This window comes from Drosophila serrata, unplaced genomic scaffold (assembly GCF_035046125.1).
Source record: "Drosophila serrata isolate PLE 108 unplaced genomic scaffold, ASM3504612v1 contig_276, whole genome shotgun sequence".
NCBI lineage: Eukaryota > Metazoa > Arthropoda > Insecta > Diptera > Drosophilidae > Drosophila > Drosophila serrata.
Genome location: NW_028257174.1, coordinates 535,562 through 560,483, shown reverse-complemented (window position 1 = coordinate 560,483; position 24,922 = coordinate 535,562). Strand labels below are relative to the sequence as shown.

General features: G+C 36.0%; 1 protein-coding gene across 1 annotated transcript in view; it reads left to right on the top strand.

Moving 5' to 3' along the window:
* Nucleotides 1-24,922, top strand: part of Smr (nuclear receptor corepressor smrter) — a 79,794-nt gene that overhangs the window by 24,554 nt on the left and 30,318 nt on the right. Inside the window, exons 3-6 of the mRNA XM_086835308.1 lie at nucleotides 18,635-20,378; nucleotides 20,442-22,548; nucleotides 22,615-23,032; nucleotides 23,642-24,015. Coding sequence (XP_086691434.1) covers nucleotides 18,635-20,378; nucleotides 20,442-22,548; nucleotides 22,615-23,032; nucleotides 23,642-24,015 — 4,643 coding nt within the window. The remainder of the gene's footprint in view (nucleotides 1-18,634; nucleotides 20,379-20,441; nucleotides 22,549-22,614; nucleotides 23,033-23,641; nucleotides 24,016-24,922) is intronic.

Sequence of the window (24,922 nt, the reverse complement as noted above, 5' to 3'; positions counted from 1 at the left end):
GAGGGAAAAGCCAAGTATAATTAACAATTGACGCGGTCGCTGTCGCTGCCGCAGTCACAGTCGCCGTCAGCGTCGCTGTCGACGTCCAGACAATGTCTATTTTTGCACAGAGCGCAATAACAAAAACAATGCAAAAAGTGCAGCGGCCCCAAAAGGAAAATAAAAAACACAATAAAACAGAGAGAAGGAGAATGAGAGAATAAGAGAAATAGAGACGACGAGAAGTGGCATAAAGACGAGGAGATGGGGGGGGGGATGGGAAAACATCGGAAAAGCGGAGGAAAAGCACTCATTATGAAATCACCTTCAACTATAGTTTTGCACTGCAACGACCCCAAGATGGACAGAGATAGCAAGATAGTGAGACAGCGAGCAGACAGCAAAAGATAGAGAGACGAAGATACAAAGATACAGAGACAGAGAGACGAAGATACAAAGAGAAGATAGAAAGATACAGAGACAGGGAGAAGAAGATACAAAGATACAGAGACAGAAAGAAGAAGATACAAAGATACAGAGACAGAGAGACGAAGATACAAAGATACAGAGACAGAGAGGCGCAGATACAGAGACTTTAGTACGAAGATACAAAGATACAGAGGCGAAGATACAAAATAAACAGAGATATTGAGACGAAGATACAAAGAGGCAGAGAACATTAAAAATAATGAAAAGAGCAGATTTATAAAAGAAAAGGATAGAAAAACAATGGGAATAAAAACAAATAGTATTTCCCCAAAATATTTCCTATAAAAACTTTAGGAATTCCCCAAGTAATCTAAAAATAACATATATAATTAGCTAAAGAAATTTCTTAGTACAATATGAGTCAATTAAAGACATTTAAAAGCTAAATGTATATATTTAAAATATATATATTCGTGTAACAAGATAATGACGACTTTTAAATTACTTAGTCTACTTAGATATCCTTCTTAGGGGGCTTCTCACCTTGAATTTTGATGCCAAACCATGTTTTAAAAATAAAATAATTTAATTGTAAGCTTAATAAGGCTTTTATAGCATTCGTAGTAAAAGAATTTATTAATAATGATGGATATATATTTATATATATTATAATATATAGTAATATAATAGTTATTACATCTGTATTAATATTATATTTGTATCTGTTGAACTTTTCGATACGGTATCTGCAATCTTTTCTGTGCTCTCTTAGCTCTTTTCTCTTGCAACTTCTTCGATTTATAGGGGTATATATAATATCATATATATATTTTCCATATTACTATACCTTTACCACAGTTAATCGGAAAGACAAAAAGTCAAAGACGAAAGAACTATAAGCCTCGGGGGTCAAAACCCACAACATTTGTTCACATTCCCAAGCGTATTGGAAACTTTTCCGGCTTCTCATTCCCTTATTCGTTTTTGATGATGATGATTGCCTATTGAATTTTTGATAAGCTTTACTGGCATTTCCCACTCCCCTCCCCCCCTCCGCTCCACCCCTGTATCAAAATTCTATTTTTATTGACTTCGATCGGAATTCTGGAATCAATAGTCAGCAGTTATCATATTGCGTACTTGCTGGATTATAGTTGCGGTTATTTATCGTATTTCCCAGACTGAAATGAGAGCTTGTTGTATACAAAAAAAAAAAAAAAATTTCAATAAGCAAAGAAAAGTTATAAATATTGTTATCAACAAGAAAAATAGAGTCCAGAAATGTGATTATATTTGTATATTTAGTACTTGTAATTGTTAATATCAAATGATAACTAAGACTGCTCTAATTTTAGCTCAATTTTGAAGCTCTCTATCATAATTGCCACCTGTCTTTGACTCAGCTTTATGACCTCCTTTTTTTATTTTGTTTTTCTTTTCTTTTTTTTAAGCCCTGTCTCCACTCTTACCTTATCTTATCTATCATATATTTTCTACCTCCATTGATCATTGATACTTTAATACTTGTTGTTACCTCGTTACCATTCTCTTCCGCGTTTAGTTTTCTTCGATCGTTGGATCCCGTCAATCGATTTGTGATAACGTTCACGACATATTGATAACGACAATAATCTCGGTTTCACCAATGTCACGTTCCTGTTTCGAACACACACACACACATTATAATCTTTAGATTATTAAATGGCGATAAGGTTTATGACTTTTATTGTGCATTATTATTTATTTAACACGGCATTTCGTTGTACGTTTGTTCTGCTTTCCGATTAGATTAGAAACAGCCGCCACAAATAATAATAATAATAATAATAATAATATATAAAGTATAATAATAATTAAGAGGAAAAGCAACAAAAACCGATTAATTCATGGCCCCGTTTTTGGCGCGCATTTTTTTTAGTTCCATTTGCAATTGTTGCTGTTTTTTTTTTATTGTTTTTTGTTGTTGAGTTCGTCAGAGTGGAAAAGATAGAGAGAGCGGCTTATTTATTGTGTGGTGATGCATGGCAACGTTTTTTTCTAGTTTTTTTTTTGTACAACCCAGATTAGATAGGACAATTTTGTAGCTTTTTCCCTCGTTTCCGTTAAATAAAAAAAAATCTCACACATATTTATACACACTGTGGGAAAAACACTCAATCAATGAATGAAATATGAGAAGGGAAAAATATATATTGTATAGATTTTGATATTGAATAAATCACATGAAGGTTTATAAAGTGCAGGGAATTTAATATAAAATAAAGATGAAGGAATTCGAATTGTTAGGCAAAACTTAAGTTAAAACTTTACATATATTTTTGTTTAAATAACCTAAACAATTAACTAAAAAATTAAAAGAATATTAATGAAATGATAATGAAAATATAGATTTAAAACGTAAATAAAGATAAACCTAAAGGTAACCGGAACTTAACCATTGGTTATTTATTATGATCTTTTAAAAACTATATAAAAACCAAATGGTTATAATACACAATCTATATTTTAATATTTTAAATATAATTTGAATAGTTTTTAATACTTAAAAACAAATAAAACGTACTTCGGAAAGCCGAATTGCTTTTAGTTTGCAACTGAATTATAGGATTTAATCAGAAATCGATCGTAAGCTTTCTTTGAATCAATATTTATCGATATTTTCATATGACAATTTTTATTGAAAAATCAGATATTAAAAAACTCATAACTAAGCCAAAAATGTTTTAATTTCAATTTGGAAAGCAGTTCAATACTACTTTTTTTAAGGTTAACAAATCTGCATACTCAATAAAAAACGTAATAAAATTAAAAATTATTTTAAAATTTTAATGATCTTTTTTTTGTGAAAAAAATATTGAAAATATTTGAACATTTTTTTTCTCCAGAAAATAGCTAGAAAGATTTGTTTTTTTGTGCTGATCAAGAATATATATGATTTAAAGGGTCAGAAATGAATTCTTCACTTTCTTTTAAGCTTCTGACTGAAGGTGCAATACCATTTTTTAATCGATATTTATTAATATTTTTATATTAACATTTTTGTCAAGAAATTAAAGTTTAAAAATCTCATAACTGAGCCAAAAATCCATTAATTTTAATTCGGAAAGCTGTCCTATATTAGTTTTTACACTGATTACAAATCTGCATACTTAATAAAAAATTTTAAAAAATTCATAATTTTATACTTTTTTTGACAATTTTTACCCCTTAGAAAATGTTGAAAAAATTCGAAAATTTATTTCTCTGCCAAACATAGCTAGATCGATTCGTCTGTTAATGCTGATCAAGAATATATATGATTTATAGGGTCGGAAATGACTCCTTCACTTAGTTTTCAGCTTCTGACTGCATGATAATACCCTAAATGGTATAAAAATGCAATATATTTCGATATTTTACGATATGTGTGTCCATTTACAACTCTATACTGTTTCACACACATTCCGTATTACGTATAGAATTGGATTTTGTGTGTGTGTGTGCTTATTTTGATGGGATTTTTGTATCAATTGTTTATGAGAAACCTTTGCAGTCCAGGGCAGAGTTGAATTTCATGCGAACAACGCTGACTGGTTGGCCATAAATCGCACCTAATCTCCTACTTCAACCCTTTCCCTCTATATATATATGTATATATTTGTATATATATATTCCTATATCTATATTTAGTGAGTTATAGTGTTGTTTTTTTGTGTTGGCAAAAGTTCAATGTACAGCTATGAAAATAAGTAGTGAAGAGAGGTGGGGAGTGGGGATGGATGATGATCGTATGTCCGTCTGTCCGTTCGCCTGTCCGTTCGCCTGTCCGTTCGTCTTCATCCGGATTCTTTGTATCTTTTGTATGGACAGGAAATTGCTTTCGCAACTTGATGTGAAAATTTGCAAGTTGGTGGCAATGTTGCTTAGTACTAGGTATAGTATTATTTACACGTTTAACCAGTTTTGCTTTTTTTTTTTGTACTAAATGATATTCAACAATGTATGATCTTGGGTTTTAAGTAAAGATTTACCTTCAAAAGAGAGCTAAAATTATAGTAAAAAGCTTATTTTCCAAGACATTCTTTAAATTTACTTCATTGTTATTTCCCATTTTTTGTTATTATCAAAAGATACTCTTTGAATTTCGCTGAGATCTTGTAATTGGAGTAAATTTGTGTGCTTTAGAATTTTTCTGCAAGCTTCTGACTTTGCTTATGAAATTGAATACTAATTGCATATCGCTGAAATAATAATAATAATAAAAATAAACATTATAACATGCAACTGAAACTGGAAGAACAAAGAGCCAGGGGCAAAATTTGCTGACTGACTTCTAGTGTAAAATGACAAAGAACTCTATGGCAAAACAGCTGTAAAAACAGCTGGAATGCAAAATAGCCATGAAAATAAAAATAGAAAGAAACAATAAAAATTAAACAATTGAAAGGGTACAAAAAGGGAAAAACAATTTGACTAGATTGCTGTTTTTCTATTATTTATTTCTTGCCAAAAGTGTACATATAAATCTGCAAATTAGTAACAATTTATTTGTAACAATTTATTTATTATTTAATTCGTTATTTCAATTCAAAAGTTTTGCTAGATTTTATATATACTTTCCCAGGTATTAAAATTTAAATAAGAAGCTTAAAACAAAGTCAAGGAGTCATTTCCGACCCTATAAATCATATATATTCTTGATCAGCATCAACAGGCGAATCTTTCTAGCGATTTTCTGAAAAAAATTTTTTTTTTTCAAAATTTTTTTTATTTTTTTTGTTAAATAAAAGGGGTTTCAAAAATTGGAAAATTTTGAAATTAATTAAGAATTTAAATTGAGTATGCAGATTTATAAAACTACTAAAAACTAATATATAACGGCTTTCCGAATAAAAATTGATGAAATTTTGACTTAGTTATGAGTTTTTTAAATTTTTATATGTCAAAAAAAATTTTAAAAAAATATCTATTTAAAGAATATTGTAATTATGGCTTAATTTAATTACAAACTGCAAGAGCATATCAATTTCTTTAAATCCGAAATTAGTTTCCTTACTTGTTTATAAATATTTTGATAATAGTAATAATAATATTCATTTGATGGTTAAAAAATAATGAAAAACCCGAAAATAAATTATATAAAGTATATTCTTTATTGGCAAAACGATTTCGTCATGTCTGTCCGTTTTTATTTCTATAAATACCTTTAATAATTTTGTAATAAATAAATACTTTCCATAAATAATAATACCTAAACAAATCTCAGAGTTTGTAAAAGCTAAAGTCCCTTGTTTTCAATGTAAATATTTATTATTACTTGAATATTTTCTATAACTCACTCAAGTATACCCTTTATTGGGTCACTTTAGGCATTAAGTAATATTAAAATATTTATATACATCAACGTGTGTTGTGATAACTCTTGACAATTATTTATAATTTTCACGATATCGTACTTTGCTTGTAGATGATTTAGATAACAGAGAGCCCTCAGATATCGCGTGTATATAATATATAGTTATATAGAGTGTAAAGAGAAGGAGTGCCTATTATCACAGCGGAAGAAAAAGGGCAATGTACGCAATAATACTAATAATAATAATACTAATCTAAATGAATGAATGGTCTCCCATATGAGTGTCATGAGTCATGAGTCATTTGTGATTTTTCCACACACTTAACAACCCGTTTTCTGTGCTATTTCTCTCTTTGTTTTGTGGTCTTTTGTCTTTATTGTATTATATTTATAATCTAGTGTGTGTAGCAGGTGTGACAGGTGTGTGTGTTGTATTAGCGGGAAAGTCCAAACTGTAGTAGAGATGATAACTCATCGATGGCTAATGTTAAACTACAAACTAAATGAGCTAAAATGCAAATTTGCAAATTCGAACTCATTAATATTCAAGTGTCTCCTGGGTATCCATACCCCATCGCTCTGAGTGTTGTGAGTGTTTCAAGTGATAGATCGATTGATACATGGCAACTGTCTTATAGTAAATATATAACCTATATATTACATACTTATATACTTGTATATATATAAATATATGTGCAGACAGGTTTCTCGACATTGATGATAACATCCTGACAACGTTTACTTGGTTTATTGCTTCGATTTGCTCCATTTAATCGATTAACTCGATTCCGTTGATCGAACAAAGTGATTTGGTGATTAGGAAATGAATCATCATTTCGATTTGCAAAATACATTTACTACTAAGCTATTAAGCCTTTCAAGTGTCCACTAATAGATAATTTATTTAATTTATATTGCTCATTACGTATACGTAATTGCAATTTCATTTTATTTTGATTAATTAATTGATAATTGAACTAATAATATTGCTAGTATATATTTGTTGTTTAATTTGATGATTCTCCTGTAAAGTTGAACAAGTAAGAAAGTTAGTTTGTGGGATCCGAAATAGCTATACCCTTGCGTAGAAAATTAATCATAACTAGGCCAAAAAAGCCTTTAATTCAATTAATTCCATTTTTTAAAGGTTAACAAATCTCTATATAGAGTTTTAAAATTTAAAAAATTCAATTATTTCGTCAAATTTTAAAAATTTAAACGATGTAACCGCTTATAAAATGTTGAAAAAATTTCCAAAATTTATTTTTCTTTCCAAGATAGCTAGATCGATTCGGTTGTGGATGCTGATCAAGAATATATATGATTTATAGCGTCGGAAATGATTCCTTCACTTAGTTTTAGGCTCCTGACTAAGAATATACTATCCGGGAAAGGGTACATAATAAAATATGTAGATTATATATAAAGATAAAGACTAATTAAATATAAAAGAAAATCATTATACATTCTAAAGTATCTCAATCTTAACTGAATTTGTAGCTTGAATTTGTAAAGTATCTTTTGTATCGGAGAACTTTCAGTTTGTCAATGGAATACCCATTAATAAGATTTAAATTAAAAAAAAAAACAAACCAAAATAGATACACATTTTATTTAGTATCCATTTCCCCTTTAAAGAATCCTTTAATAATTTATAATGCCAGAGAGTTGTCCCCTTGCATCTGTAAGTTCTCTTTAGTTGATTATTTTAGCCGGTATTAAAGTCACAAAAGTTGCCATTTTCCGGCTCGAAAAAACAGCTGATCCATCTCCCTCTTACCTGTCTCTCTCTACCCCTCATTCTCTTTCTCTTTCCCTCTCTCTTTGTTGCCATCTCGCTCTCTGTGTGTGTGGCTTTTCTTGTCTCGAGCACAAATTAAATTTCCAACGAATTTAATGGCACACAGACAGACAAGGAGGAGGAGGAAAAGGAGGTGAAGGAGAAGAAGAAGATGAAGAAGGAGTGGAATGGGGGAGGTGGTGAAGGACGCTCAATGCTTTGTGGGGGGGTTGTGTGTGATACGTGGAAGAGAGACACAAATAGCAAAGGACGTTGTAAAGTTGGACGCCATCTCGCTCTCGCATTAGCGAAAAGTTTTTAGCGCCTAAAAGCAGGCAAGCACAAAAGTGCAAAACAAGAGCTGGAGAAAAAGAGATAGAGAGACAGAGTGAAAGAGAGACAGAGAGAGCTGGGAAAAATGCAGAAAATGAGCGTGGAGGAGGAAAACTGCAAAATTCAGTGGGTAAAATGGGAGTAACAAAATAATAAAATAAAAAGAAAAAGGAAAAGGAAACCAAAGGAAAACCAAAAAGAAAAATGGGCGGTTTAAAAAGAAGAAAGCAAAAAAATAACAGGAGCCACCCAATTATCCTTCTTTATTTCTTTGTTTTCTCTTTCCGCTCCTTCCCCTTTATTTATTTGGTTTTTTAATTTCTTCTAGGTGTTTGGGGGAAAATTCATAACAAGGCTGTCATCGGGGCCCCAACAAAAATCGATAATATAAAAAGTTTTAGTATTGTTTTCTTTTTTATTTATATTAATATTTGTTTCTTTTATTATTTTTTGTTTGTATTTTTATAATTTAACAAGAGACAGTGAGATAAATTTTACTCAGTTACTATAACAAAGTAAAACTAAAACATTCATTGAAATAATGTAAATATATTTTTAATATAATTTATTTCCAAGAAGTATTCCTCTTAAGCATTTTAAGTTTTCAGTAATTCCTATTTGCTTTATTTTCGTGTTATTTTATTTATGAATTTTAGGTTCCTAATTTTAACGTATTTAGAGATTTCAATTCTCCCAAAAAGTATGCTATGATATAATGAATCTTTTAAAAGGAGTACAATTTAAAGCATTTTAGCATTTATTTTTTGATTTTGTTTATGCTTTGCTCTCTTTTGATTCCCCTTTTATTCATAGAAGAATTTAGCTTTTCTTTCATTTTCCTTTTTTTTGCATTCTTGCTTTTGCCTGTGTTGGCTTTTCTGTTAGTTTTTCTTTTATTTTTGCTGTGTTCTAGATATGTATGATGTACATATGGATGTACATATATAGTTGATATAGTATTATATATATATATATAACGATATATATATATAGTTGATATAGTATTATATATATATATATAACGATATATAATCTAATATATAAAATTCTCGTGTCACAGTTTTCGTGCCCTTACTCCTCCGAAACGGCTTGACCGATTTTGATGAAATTTTTTGTGCTTATCCGGTATCTATGAGAATAGGCCAACATCTATTTTTCATCCCCCTAAATGTTAGGGGTAGTCCACCCTTAGCGTTTCCAAGTGACCCTACTGCTGCGCCATCTACAGGCAGCCAGCTGAATCAAAGCATTTCCTGTCAAACATTCAAAACATATTGAAAGAAGAAACTTGAAAAGTTCTGAACCGTTTATGCCCAAATTTTTAGAGAACATGCGTTGAGGTTCCAGCTCGGTTATTGACTACTTTTGATGTTGATAGCTTATCTGCGGCTGCGAATATATCAATTTTTTTAGCGTTTCCCCGTGCCCCTACTACTGCGCCCTCTACAAGCAAATCAAAGCATTTCCTGTCAAACATTAAAAACATATTGAAAGAAGAAATTGGAGATACAAATTTTATTTTTTGTTCAGGTTCAGTAAGAAACGAAGTCATGCCACCAAAAAAGTCGAGATTGGGTCGTTGTATTCGCAATACAGAAGCAAAAAGACGTAAGATTACGAATATGACTGACGAAGAACGGGCCTCCTTCCGAGAGACTGAGCGGCAGAGAGCAATGCAAATGCACATAGAGGAATCAGCAGAAAGACGAGCAGATAGGCTTGAGAGAAAACGATTGAGAGTTAGGCAGTCGCGTTCTGCAGCAATCGATTTGATTCACTCTCAAAATAATGATCGCGACAGGGCAAGGGTAACTGAAGCGCGTTTACAGCTTGCAGCAGATCAAACCCTGCATTACAGTTCTGAACCGTTTATGCCCAAATTTTTAGAGAACATGCGTTGAGGTTCCAGCTCGGTTATTGACTACTTTTGATGTTGATAGCTTATCTGCGGCTGCGAATATATATATTTTTTTAGCGTTTCCCCGTGCCCCTACTACTGCGCCCTCTACAAGCAAATCAAAGCATTTCCTGTCAAACATTAAAAACATATTGAAAGAAGAAATTGGAGATACAAATTTTATTTTTTGTTCAGGTTCAGTAAGAAACGAAGTCATGCCACCAAAAAAGTCGAGATTGGGTCGTTGTATTCGCAATACAGAAGCAAAAAGACGTAAGATTACGAATATGACTGACGAAGAACGGGCCTCCTTCCGAGAGACTGAGCGGCAGAGAGCAATGCAAATGCACATAGAGGAATCAGCAGAAAGACGAGCAGATAGGCTTGAGAGAAAACGATTGAGAGTTAGGCAGTCGCGTTCTGCAGCAATCGATTTGATTCACTCTCAAAATAATAATCGCGACAGGGCAAGGGTAACTGAAGCGCGTTTACAGCTTGCAGCAGATCAAACCCTGCAATACAGTTCTGAACCGTTTATGCCCAAATTTTTAGAGAACATGCGTTGAGGTTCCAGCTCGGTTATTGACTACTTTTGATGTTGATAGCTTATCTGCGGCTGCGAATATATCTATTTTTTTAGCGTTTCCCCGTGCCCCTACTACTGCGCCCTCTACAAGCAAATCAAAGCATTTCCTGTCAAACATTAAAAACATATTGAAAGAAGAAATTGGAGATACAAATTTTATTTTTTGTTCAGGTTCAGTAAGAAACTAAGTCATGCCACCAAAAAAGTCAAGATTGGGTCGTTGTATTCGCAATACAGAAGCAAAAAGACGTAAGATTACGAATATGACTGACGAAGAACGGGCCTCCTTCCGAGAGACTGAGCGGCAGAGAGCAATGCAAATGCACATAGAGGAATCAGCAGAAAGACGAGCAGATAGGCTTGAGAGAAAACGATTGAGAGTTAGGCAGTCGCGTTCTGCAGCAATCGATTTGATTCACTCTCAAAATAATGATCGCGACAGGGCAAGGGTAACTGAAGCGAGTTTACAGCTTGCAGCAGATCAAACCCTGCAATACAATCGTCTTGCATTCAGATATAATCCAACTGTTGATTATAGCTCGAATCGCAATGTCGTTATTGGCCAGATGCATCAGGTCTGCATATACTGTCAGGCTCTCAAATTCAAAAACGAACCAAAAGGATTGTGTTGCGCTTCCGGGAAAGTGAAATTGCCTCAACTTGAAGCACCACCAGAGCCTCTGCACTCTCTATTCGCTGGATCTACTGCTGAATCGAAGCATTTCCTGTCGAACATTAGGAAATACAACTCTTGCTTTCAAATGACGTCATTTGGTGCGGAAATTATAACTGCGCAATTCATGCCAACTTTTAAAATCAAAGGACAAATCTATCATAAAGCCGGTTCCCTGCTTCCGTTCCAAGACAGCGAACACAAATTTCTTCAAATGTACTTCATTGGTGATGATGGAGATGAAGTAGATGCACGTTATGGAATCAATAAATCGCTGAAGAGGCCAATTATTTCGCAGCTACAGAATCTTTTTCACGAACGGAACAATTTGGTGCGTTTATTCAAAACAGCAATCGATATGATGCCTTCGGATACCCATAAAATTGTCATTCATGCAGACAAAACGCCTGCTGGAGAACATATCAGGAGATATAATGCTCCAACTATAGACGAAGTGGCAATTGTCATAGTCGGGGATCAGTTTCAACCTCGAGATATTGTTCTCCATCGACGAAACGATCGATTGGTAAACGTCGCAGAAACTCACCGTTGTTACGATGCTTTGCAGTATCCACTAATCTTCTGGGATGGTGCCGATGGATACCATTTCAATGTGACTTATTTCTTATGCGTTCAACCACAATATGCCACAGAGAAACGTGGCAGTCCATTTGGAGAATGGTCAACGTGTCTATTTCACAGAAAAAAATGTGCAAGAAAGAGTCCTGAATCGGCCAGCGACAACTCTGACTGCCTTCTTCACCTTATGCCAGGAAGATGATTTTGCCAGAACCTTGATGTATTCAGAAGTGCCCTCTTATCGATGAGGCAGTACGAAGTCTGCCGGGTCAGCTAGTATATATATATATATATATATATATATAACGATATATAATATATATATATATATGTGTGTGTGTGTGACACAGACACAAGGCGTGGCTGAAGAAGAAGAGGAGAGGCAGAAGGCAAAAGCAGAAGCCGGAGAAGGGGCAGAAAGATGATGATGATGATGATAAAGCGGGCGGGAAAAGTGGGTGGCAAATGGATGCTGTTTGCCATGAGTGTGTGTCGTATATAGAAGTACATATGTGTGTGTGTGTGAGTGTGTTGTATGTGCATAACTTACTGCGCACATAACGGTACATGTGTGCTCTCTCTCTCTCTCTCGCTCTTGCTCCAGGTCTTTCTCTCTTGCTCTCTGGCTTTATATATATAAATTTATATATTAATCTGCATTTTCTCCCATCTCTTTCTAACTGCAGCTTGTTTTCAAACGAATTTTCAAGCTGCATATTTGAAATAAGTTTTGTTGCAAACTTTAAGGCCAAAAATAAATGTATTTTGGGGGAGAGGAAAATGCCAAAACGGAAAAGCACTAAGAGAGGATTAAAAAGATAGATTAAGTAAGAAGATACATTAGATGTAGATGATGTATAAGGAAGATGATGAAAATGGTTACAAATAGAAGAATAGAAGATGAACATAATGATAAATGATGTTTAAGGAAAGGGAAATAAATGATATTAAAAATAAAGAAAGACGACTTTAAAATGGAATAATACTTAAAAATTCTTTGAAATCAGAAAAAAAATTATGAAAAATTATATAATGATAGAAAGAGACGATGAAAGGAATATATATTAGTTTAAATATATACTAAAGGATTTTATATAGTTTTTATGGTTAAATTTTAATTAATTTTAATGTATTTAGAGTATAAATACCTGAATTAAATCGTATTACAATGTGTGAATACATTTTCTGACTTGTATCTTTCTCTTTCTCTCATTCCAGGTAAAACATCTACACAAACATGAATCAAAATATATATACTATATATATAAAGACTAATAAATAAGGCAAACAAAGCAAAGCAAAGGAATAAAAGCATGTGAAGGAGACGTTAAATAATGTAATGTATAGTCCAATCTTATATAAAGTTCCAAAAAAATTCACATGGAACAGAAAAATAAGCCTTGATGGTCTAGAGATATATGGGTTAATTTAAAAATTCAATTAAAATTCAATTTTAATATATAACAAGAGAATTATATACTTTAAATAGGAACAGGAAATAAGTACAGGAAATAGAAGCACTTTAAGCCGGGTAATGGGCAAGGTCAAAGGGAAATCTAATATAGGAGAAAAGACGTAATAGAAACGCATGCGAAAAGCTTCAAAGGAAAAGCGGAAAAGTCAAAGTTTACACTCACAAATAAAGCTACTCTCAGAGATACTTAAAGCCAAAGATATTATTATACGTAGTATATTATAATAGTATTATATCATATATATATAAATAATAATCGTCAGAAAAAAAAGAAACAAGAATAACGAAATTAAAAGCAAACAAGCTAAATAAATACAAAAAACAACTCTTATAATAAAGCTCAATGAAAGGTTAGAATATCAAACAAAAAGGCCAAATCATATAGGAAAAAATAAATAATGACGAATGAGTCATTAAAAAGAACAAACAGAAGAAGAAAAATAGACAGAAAGGCATAAATATAAAGCATAAAGAATGCACAGCAAAGTAAAAACTTTAATTTGAACCATAAATTAAAGTTTACATTTAATTAAATACTTTAATGAAACTCAAATAATGCATAAAAAATATAAATAAAAAAGGTTCCACATTAAATACTCAAGAAATAACTAAAAAAATTTATTTCACAATTTTTTCGACAAAATCAAAATTAAAAAAACACATAACTAAGCCAAAAAAGCATTAATTTCAAATCAGAAATCGTTCCCATGTTAGTTTTTAAAAGGTTAACAAATCTGCATACTCTATTTAAAATTTAAAAAAAATTAACATTTTTTGACATTTTGTGAAAATTTTATCGATGGTTCCCCTTGTAAAATTTTGAAAAAATTTTAAAAATGTATTTTTCTTTCTGAGATAGCTAGATTAATTCGCCTGTTGATACTGATCAAGAATATATATGATTTATAGGGTCTGAAATGACTCCTTCACTAAGTTTTTAGCTTCTGACAAATATTATTATACTCGGGAAAGGGTATAAAAAACACTTAGAAGACTAATTAAAAGAATATGTTATTTATTTTTATGTTGAGTACTATAATTTTTAAATCACTTAGAGTTAGCTTCTTTTTAGCATTTTTTTTAATTTTTATGGATGGATCTCTTCATTCATGATTGATGATTTAGGACCATCATTATCTAAGATTTTATTTTCTTCCTACTTTTCTGAACCAAAGGCCTTGAATATGATTTCGGTGTTTTTTTCTCTTATTTCTTTAATTAATATAATTAAAAACTAGAATGGAAGCTAATTTCGGCACGCCGAAGTTTGTATACCCTTGCAGATTAAAATTCGATCACTAGGAAGTAATACAATATAAATTATATATAGTTATCTTAAAAAACAATTAAGTAATGCTTGCTTTCATTTTTTTCAGTTATATATTTTCCTCTATTGTTAATAATATTTATGATATAGTCGTCCGATTTTCATAAAATTTTACACAAAATTCTAGATTAATATATTATAGCAATTTATCAAATTTTATGAAAATCTGTTGAAAACTGGAAAAGTTATAATTTTTTTCTAAAAACCTTCCGATTGTTCCTATGGCAGATATATATATGTATATACTATATAGTCCACCGATTCTCCATACTCCGACTTATATAGTAGTAAAATTACATAGAAGAATAACTCCATAGTTTCATTAAAATAGCGTAAATTCGTTCCAAGACATATCTCGCACATCTGTGCATATGATTCCCAACTTGTTCTAACATCCCCGGAACGAAGTGACTGCTGCCAGCCACGTCTCAGATATGTGTTGTGTTACAAAAGTTGCAAGTCATTGTTTATTAGTGTTCAAAGTTAGTAACTGATCATACATACTTAACGCTTATAGTTAATTACTGATCATAGTTACTTAATGTTCATTAATACTTACTGATAATACTTACTTACTGTTCAGAGTTACTTAATGTTCACAGATACTTATTGTTCAGAGTTACTTAAGGTTCATAGATACTTACTGATCATAGTTACTTACTGGCCATAGTTGTATAAATCGTCCGATCGTTCCTATGGCAGCTATATATATGTATATATATAGTAAACCGATTCGCCATGTTCAGATTTATATACTAGTAAAATTATGTAGAAGAATAACTCCATAGTTTCATTCAAAAAGCTTAAATTTGTTCCGAAACACATCTCGCACATCTGTGCATATGATTCCCAACTAGTTCTAACCTCCCCGGAACGAAGTGACTGCTGCCAGCCACGTCTTAGATATGTGTTGTGTTACAAAAGTTGCAAGTCATTGTTTATTAGTGTTCAAATTAAGTAAGTGATCAAACATACATACTGGTTATACATACTTACTGATCGTTGATACTTACTGGTCATGATACTTAGTGTTCAGAGTTACTTACTGTTCAGAGTTACTTAATGTTCACAGATACTTATTATTCAGAGTTACTTAAGGTTCATAGATACTTACTGATCATAGTTACTTACTGGCCATAGTTGTATAAATCGTCTGATTGTTCCTATGGCAGCTATATATATGTATATATATAGTAAACCGATTCGCCATGCTCCGATTTATATACAAGTTAAATTATATAGACGAATAACTCCATAGTTTCATTGAAATAGCTTGCTCTTTGTTGTAAATCAAATCTCGCGCATCTGTACATATGATTCTCAACTGGTTCTAACCTCCCCGGAACGAAGTGACTGCTGCCGGCCACGTCTCAGATATGTGTTGTGTTACAAAAGTTGGAAGTCATTGTGTTTATTAGTGTTCAAAGTTAGTAACTGATAATACTTACATATTTATTGATCATACAAACATACTTACTGATCATAGATACTTACTGATCATGGGTAATTACTGATCATAGTTACTTAATGTTCATAGATACTTACTGATCATAGTTACTTGCTGTTCAGAGTTACTTAATGCTTTTAATTATTTACTGATCATAGTTAATTTCTGATCATGGATACTTACTGTTGAAAGATACTTACTGATCCTGTTATCCATTTAATGATCCATTTAACAACCGTTTTCCTGGTAGTTATATTATAAAGTATTCCGATTTGAATAAAACTTAAAAACGTAATTCTATAATAATAAAATAAAATTATAATAACAAATTATAGTCGTCCGATCTGGCCCGTTCCTGCAAGGGTATAAAAGAAAAAGATAATAATAATAAATAAAATAAAAAGAATGTGTTCTTAGCGGTTGAAGTTTGGCAACGTTGCCTGGCCATGATAGGCCATCTCTGTCGCACCCAGGTCGCCGTTGGTCTTTAATATTTAATGAATTAATAAACGGAGAGCCTGTGGTTGTGTCGCTACGCCGGCAGAGAACGGTTGCGTCGCCGTTGAAGCCGGCAGAGATGCGTCGCCGCTGCGTCGGGTCAAACGCGTCGCACGTTAATCAGAGAAAATCAAAGAAAATATATGAAAAATCAGGAAAATCAGAGGGGGGAAAACTTTGTATATAAAAACCTCTCAATAATATCTAGAAAACTGGGTTGAGAACTGGCATTCAAATTGGGATTGGTTTTATATGTTAAAATAGGTGTGATTTTGTTTTTTAATTAAATTAAAAATAAATAGAACAATAACTGATTAATGTTAGTTCGGAAATTGTTTATAATTAACAAAGGGAACTCAATCTCAAAGTTAAATTAGCAAAGCCACGTTTTCTTTTCTTATTATATATTAAAATATAAAAGTAATATAAACTAAATCAATTAACATTTTAGTTATTTAATTAAAAATTAAATATTTATTTATGCATAATTTTGGCATATTTATTTTAAAATGTTAAATGCTCTTTACATTTACTAGATTTTGTTTAGTTAATTATTTAATATATTTTGTACATTTATTTTCCGTTTAAATTAATTCAATTTGTCGTTAAATTTGTTATAAATAAAAAATCAATCGGCTTATAAATATTTATTTCCATTTAAAATATAAATATGTATTTGTTAAATATTTTAAAAAGCAAAAGAAAAATGTAATCCCCGAAGTGTGACTAATTTTTGGGCTAGCCATTGTAGTCTCTGTCGCTGCTTCTGCTGTCGTCGACGTCATGCTTTCTGCTTCTGCCGACGATGTTGCGGTTGCAGCTCGCTGGCAACATCAAACGCGCTCACTTGCAACCTGGCAACTTGAACATCGAACGCGCACAGTAGCACATGGCCGCGCGCATCATGAAAACGACAGAGATGGCCAATTAGCTTCAAACCCGGTTCGAACTAGCCCCTAGTCCTCTCTCGCTCGCACCGGTTCGATAACGAACTATTTACCGGCCGGGGTTTTCGGGGTTTGTGTCCCCAATAAAGAAGAATAAAAAATAAAGCAAAAAAAAAAAAGAGAGGAATAATAATAATAATAGAGTCAGTAAATCAACCGTTATTGTAATAATAACACTCGTAGGTGTGTGTATATGCATATATATAGCTCATGTGGCGAATTATGCAGATATATGCGGCGATGTGATCATCCGATTATCTTGGATTATAAAAAAAAATAAAAAAAAAAAATACAAAATAAGCGGTAGAAAAACTGGGTCAAGCCTCAGTTGGTTCCACTTGATGCAGCCTGTTAGAAAATGGAAAATTCGCAGAAAATATAAAGACAGTCTACGATCCTTGATTTTAATAATATATAAATAATAAAGAAAAATCTGCACTGAATCCGATTTCATTAACTTTAAAGCAGGTCAAGGCTCTAATTGCAATAGTTAGGGGAAAATAAAAACATTTATTCAGTTAATATAGCTAAATATACTATTTATTTATGGTTTTTTATATTAAAATTTATACAAAAAATATTTCAAAGAAAAAAAGAGCTTAAATTTTTGATTATATAGCTATAAATCTAAACTAATAATCATTAAAATCAGAAGAATAAGTTTTTTTTCTTATATTTATTTAAAATTGAAAGTAATTAGTGACTTCAGTAGTTACATATAGATGAAAAAATGTTTTTTATAGCAAGGACTGATATAATAATGGGGTTTTAGAAGCGAAATTTAAATATAATTAGGGTCAAGCGTAAATAAAGGATTTTTAAATAGGGTTTCTGAGACTCTTAAATGGGATTATATAAAGAATTTTCTTCAAGTTATATTATATATTTTAGATATTTAAATTAAAAGTTGGGACCCACAGTAAAATATTTTTTAGTTTAATATAAAGTGTAAACTTTTATATTAATATGTTATATTTTATATATTTTTCTTAAATGTAATATAGAGAATATAGTGAAACTTGAGCTATGGGTACCATTCTGATCGGTGTATTTTTATCCGTATATATATCCATGATTTATATAAGATTTTAGCTATTTCTTATTTGAAATCGTTAAAAGAAACTGTCCAAAGGAAGGAAAACAAATATTTACAATTTTACTGCAGTTACTGTTGATTTTCTAGAACAATTTTTGGCCAGCAGTTTTAGTTGATTTCAATTTCCTCACATATTTTCATAGCCTTGTTCCTTAGCTTTCCTTTGCTTGCGAGTCTAAAAACCTCTTCATTTATTTGAACAATATTTTAATAATCTGTTTTTTTTTCTCCTTCCGCCCCCACTGGTCGTACAGGGCTCTGGAGCAGCAGACTCAGTATGCCAAGCACCTGGGCCACCTGCAGCAGCAGCAAGCGCCTCCGACGAGCCAACAGCAGCAGCAGCAGCAGCAGCAGCAGTTTGCAAGCCAGCACCACCACCACCACCAACAGCAGCAGCAGCAGCAGCAGCAACAGCAGCAACAGCAGCAACAGCAGCAGCAGCAGCAGCAACATCAACACCAACAGCAGCAGCAGCAGCAGCAGCAGCGAGCAGGGGCTAGTCCACTGTCACCACCTCGTCCTGGAAACCCTAGCGGCGGCAGTGGAGGAGGCAGTTGCGGCAGCACTGGAAGCGGTGGCAGCAGCAGCAGCAGCGGAGGTAGCAGCACCGGCAGCAATAGTGCATCCGTCAATAATAGTTACCCGCCACCGCCACCGCAGCATCGATACGATCGGGCCTATAGCATTGGCTCGGCGCCCACCTATCGCGAGACTCCGTACACGCGTCTCACGCAGCAGGTGCATCAGGTGGTGCAGCAGGTCGTGCAGCAGCAGCAGCAGCAGCAGCAACAGCAACAACAGGCGCAGCAGCAGCAGCAGCAGATGCCGGGATATCAAAGAGTTTCGGCAGCAACGGCAGCAGTGCTGGCGGGCAAATCGTCCGCTCCTGGCCAGGGTTCCAATTCAAGTCAAGGGAGTGGAAGCGGCGGGAGTCAGGGTGGAGCTGCTCCGCCCGGCGGCGGTGTGGTGCAAGTGTCGCAATCCGGCGGTGTCCTGGTCATGGAGGCAGCGCCCCATTATGCCAGCCAACCAAATAGTAATCCCTCCCAGCAACAGAAGCAGCAGCAGCAGCAGCAGCAACAGGGAGCGGGGCCAGCCTCATCTGCCGGGGATAATTGCAGCCGCATAATGGTCGGTAATCGGGGCATCCTGATACCCCACTCGCAGGCCCTGCAGTATTCCAGCGAGTACCTGACCAATGTCACAGCTGCCGTGGCTGCCGGTGCAGTGATTCAGCGCCAGCCGTTGCAGCTTCCCCCGCAGCAACAGCAGCAGCAGCAGCAACATCCTCCCGAGCCATTCGGCAGTGCTGGTGGCCAGCAGCCGTACAAGAAGCAGCGGCTAAGTGATGCCAATGCCAGCACCATGAATCACCTGCCACCGCCACATCCTCAGCATCAGCAACAGCAGCAACAGCAGCCGCCGTCGCACCAGCAACAACGATCCTCGCCAGCGCAACAGCAGCAGCAGCAGCAGCAGCTAAATAGCAGTCGACAGAGTCACATTGATCTCTGCCGTCAGGTAGGAGGCGGCACGCCCATGGGCATACAGCTCAAGGTGGATACACTGCCTCAACAGCAGCAGCAGCAGCAGCAGAGGGAGTTGCATCACCTGAGGGAGCAGCATCATCAGAGAGAACAGATGCAGCAGCAGCATCACAGGGAGCAGCAGCAGCACCATCAGCGGGAGAGAGAGCGGGAGCAGCACCACCACCAGCAGCAGCAACACCACCACCAGCAGCAACAGCAGCAACATCAGCAACATCAGCAACACCAGCAGCAGCAGCATCAGCAACACCAGCAGCAACAGCAGCAACATGCTGCACAAAGCAGAAACCCGCCACTGTCAGCGGTGAGCAGTAGCTTGGCAGGAGTGGGAACGGTGACTGTGTCCACAACAGGACCAGGAGTGGGATCGAGCAACAGCAGCAGCAGCAGCAGCAGCAGTAGCCATGTGATTGCTGGAGGAAGTGCCAGCACTGAGGCCTACCATCCACAGGTGAGTACATTACATTAGATTCTACAAGAAAATCTTATTAACTTTCACTTTCTTTCTTACCAGGTGGAGGCCATTTCGCCGACGCTGCCCAGCGATAATGCCATCGAGGAGCGTGGTAGGACCAGCGCCAAGGAGGAGCTGCTTATGAAAATCCAAAAAGTTGATAATGATATCAAATCCGCTGAGACAACCATGGAGACGTTGCGTAAAAAGGAAAAGAGCCTTATGGAGGAGGCAGCTTTGGCTAAGCAGCAAAAGGCCGCCAAGGATGTTGTTGCTAATAATAACAATAATAATAATAGCAACAATAATAATAATAACAACAATAACGAACAGGATGAAGTTGTGGAGCTGGCCTGGCGTGGCCAAATGTTAGCGGAGAAGATCTATGCGGCCAATAGAAAGACGGCCCATGACCAACATTCCAAGCTGCTGCAGATTGCAGTAACAACAACAACAACAACGACGACGGGGACAACTTCGACGACGACGACGAATCAGTCTAGCGATGCCATGAGCATAAGACCTTGGTTGCCGCTATATAATCAACCCTTGGATGTGGAGGCCCTAACCGTGCTAATACGTCAACATCAGAGTCAAGTGCGTGCACCTCTCCTGTTGCACATACAAAAACTAAAGGCCGAACGTTGGCTGCACAATCAGGGCCTCGTGGAGAAGTACACCAAGGAGCAGGCCGATTGGCAGCGACGCTGCGAGCGAATGGAGGCGAGTGCCAAGCGGAAGGCACGTGAGGCCAAGAATCGCGAGTTCTTTGAGAAAGTATTCACGGAATTGCGTAAGCAACGTGAGGATAAAGAACGTTTCAATCGTGTCGGTTCGCGGATTAAATCCGAAGCGGATCTCGAAGAGATCATGGATGGACTCCAGGAGCAGGCACTCGAGGATAAGAAGATGCGTTCATATGCCGTCATACCGCCCCTAATGTACGATGGCCGGCAGCGGCGTTGCGCCTATCACAATGAGAATGGACGCATCGAGGATATGATGGCAGAGCATCAACAGCGCAAGGCTCTCAATATGTGGACAGCGGGCGAGAAGGAGACCTTCAAGGAGAAGTATCTGCAGCATCCGAAGAATTTTGGAGCCATTGCAGCCAGTTTGGATCGTAAGTCGCCGCAGGATTGTGTCCGCTACTACTACCTCAGCAAGAAGACGGAGAACTATAAGCAACTGTTGCGTAAATCCCGCCAGCGCACGCGTAGCTCCCGGAATCCGGCCAAGGCGCAGGCCGCACAGCCGCAGTGCATCATTGATTCAATGACCACGGGTGTGATGACGCGCCTGCAACGTGAGCAGCAACAAAAGTCCGGGAATCGCTCATCGGCTGTGGCCGAACGTGAGCGTGCGGAAAGGGCTGCGGAACGGGAACGTGTGGCAGAGAAGGCTGCCGCAGATGCAGCCAAGGCGGCAGAGAGTGCAGCGGAGAAGGCAAGTGCCGCCTCGAAGGCAGTGGAAGCCACGGCGGCTGGCGAAAAGGTGGCCAAACAGGCGGCAGCAGCGGCACAAGCGGCAGCAGCACAAGCAGCAGCGGCACAAGCAGCATCATCATCGGTAGCAACAACAGCAACGTCCACGACGACAACAACGGTGACGACGAGTGCCACAACAGCAGCAGAGAAAGCGGCAGCAGAGGCAGCAGCAGCAGCAGCAACAACAGCAGCGGCCAAGAATGCCTCCAGCGATAAGAATGCCACGACGGCAACAGGAGCGACTACGGTGGCCACAACGGGCATTGCTCCAACCAGCGGCAACACACCTGCAACCACAAATGCAACAGCAGCGGGAGCAGCAACCACACCATCAGAGATCTCAGCGAGCGGCATCGATTCTACTGCCAAGAGTAGCAAAACCGTCGATGACGAGGCAGCAGCAGCAGCAGCAGCTGGAGGAATAACAACCGGAGGAGCAGCAGCCACGGTGGCAGCCACGGCTGGTCATACACCAGCCACTGCAACGGCAGCCAATCCCGCATCCGAGGGCAGTACGGGCACGGCAACGGGTGCCACGGCTTCAGGTGGTGGCAATGTCAAGGGAGCTAGCAAACCAGAGACAGCCACGGAACCAGCGGTGGGAACAGCGGCCAAAGGTGCCGATGCGGGCTCTGAAGGCAGCACAGATCCTCTGGCCAAGACTGCCAGCAAAGAGAATGGTACGTGTGATGAGTTTTCAGATTTACTATAGAAATATAACTAATTATTATACTCCTATTCCTTAGCTACCGGTGTAACCACATCTGCGGCTCCAACGCCGACGCAAGGCGTAACCCTGAATGGCTTCAAGACCGGTTACCAGACGGTGGTCATGGCCAATGTAAAGGCAACGGCGGCAGGAGCAGGCGAAGATTCAGGAGCAGGAGCAGCTGCAACGGGAGCAACAAAGAATGCAACAATGGCAACTGGTGGTGGCAATAGTAACGATAAAATCGTCAAGACAACGCCAACATCGGGCTCGGTTCCAAATTCAACAAGTACACCCGCCGAGAGTGTTGGAACAGGAGCAGGAGCAGGAGGAGGAGCAGCCGGAGTACCCACATTGACCACCGCCACAACGGCGGGCAATTATCTTGGCCAGAAATTGAAGGCGGCCCAAGTGGAGGGACTTGGGGCGGGCAATGATCTGCATTCAGATGTTAGGTGAGAGTTTAAACTATGAATTAGCGATAAATTATGGAGGAATTGATAAAATGAATGATGTGTTACGTTTGGGATATAAATATGAATGATGAAATGATGTATTCATATACTAAATAATAATTTTCGTACACTTTCCGTTAATATTCATATTTTAAAGTTAAATCCGAAATGTTTTTAATACTTTATTACTTTGATATATCAATGTTTAGGGTGCTTTTGATATTGTAATGTTAAATGCTTAGTTTTTGTGATATTTAAAATTTGTATGCATCAAAGTTCACTGTATTATTTTGATAACATCAATATTGTGATGAAAAATTCCATAAATTTCGATATTTAAAATGTTGATATATTAAATTATACAATAATTTCCTTAACATTGGTATCATAACCATAAATGTGATATTTTTCGATACTTTAATAATCAATATAACTATCTTAGTCATATTTTCTTTATGTAAATTGTAATCTAGACTTCTTATTGGACTTTTCCCCTATATACTTACTACAAATATCAATTTTATTAATTATTCCTCTTAATATTTATATCCTTTATAACTAAAACTATAACTAATAATATCTATATTGCCATCTCTCTCGATTTTGCAGTGACTCAAAGCGAAAGCGTTTCGAAATGAATGCCAGCGGTGAACCACAGCAAGTGGGTGGAGCGAGTGCCACCAATAGCCACAATAGCAATAATAATCTGAAGGCCAATGCCAAGGATGTGTCGATGGTCAAGTCATCATCATCTTCATTAACATCCTCTGTCGCTGCATCGGTATCATCTGGATCAGTGGCCTCCTCTGTGGTTACCTCCACGCCGGCATCTTCATCCGGTTCCATTCTACTGATCAGTGCCGCCTCCATAATGTCCACTGCAACTGGTTCAGGATCAACAGGATCAACGGCATCCACTGCTCCGGCGATCTCTATGCCCCTGCTATCGGATGGAAGTGAGATTATTGCATTGGATGGAAAGGGTAAGTGCAAGAACTTCTTTAAATTATATATTTATATTTGTTTTATATATTATTCAAATCATAAGCAACGTTCCTAGATCAGTTTGTGTTGAAAAAGATATGAGGATAGGCTTGAATTTTTAAAAATTGAAAGGGAGAAATCTTTGTTAAAAGGAAAATATTTTTATTTATTGTTTTCTTAACTGGAAAGTGATAAAATCGAAAAGCTTTTCTTGGGCTATCGATTTCTCTTTTTTTCACAATTATTCTAAAAGATAATTATCGAATTGTCTCAATTATATCGCTTAACTATCGATATATTCAGGAAAGTCTACCGATAAATCTTTTGTTATTTCAAATGGAAATGATCAAAAGATGTCTTTGTTTGTTAGTTAATTTATATCAGTTTTTTTTCTTAATTTATATTTTAAATCGAATTTCTCCAGCTTCGATAATAGAATCTTATGGTGTGTATGAGTTAGAGATAGAAGCTGCTAAAACTAATTAGTTTCTAGATAAAATAATATAATATAATTTTGGTTATCATTTTAAAATTTAAACATTATCCCGCTTGTTTTTTTTTTAATAAATTTAAATGTTTTCAAACTTCGTTTATTTTCAAAACAAAATAGAACATGATATATAGGGAGCCTTAAAATTAAAAGCTTTCCAATTGATGATGTCCTTGCTGTCCTAGATTTGAGCTTTCAGCTATCCTAGACAGCTTTTCCCAGCTTTACAAGCTTTTGAGCTTTGTGAAATAAAACTTGAATCTAGAAAATCCTGTTTTAAATCCTGCCTTTCAGCTTTTTCTATAACTTTTTGTTTTACAAAGCTTTCATTGGTTGTTTGTTTTTCAAAAAAAAAAGGAAATGTCATTGTGCGTCCCTTCGGAAGCTAATGAAAAATGCATTTCCCATTGACAATA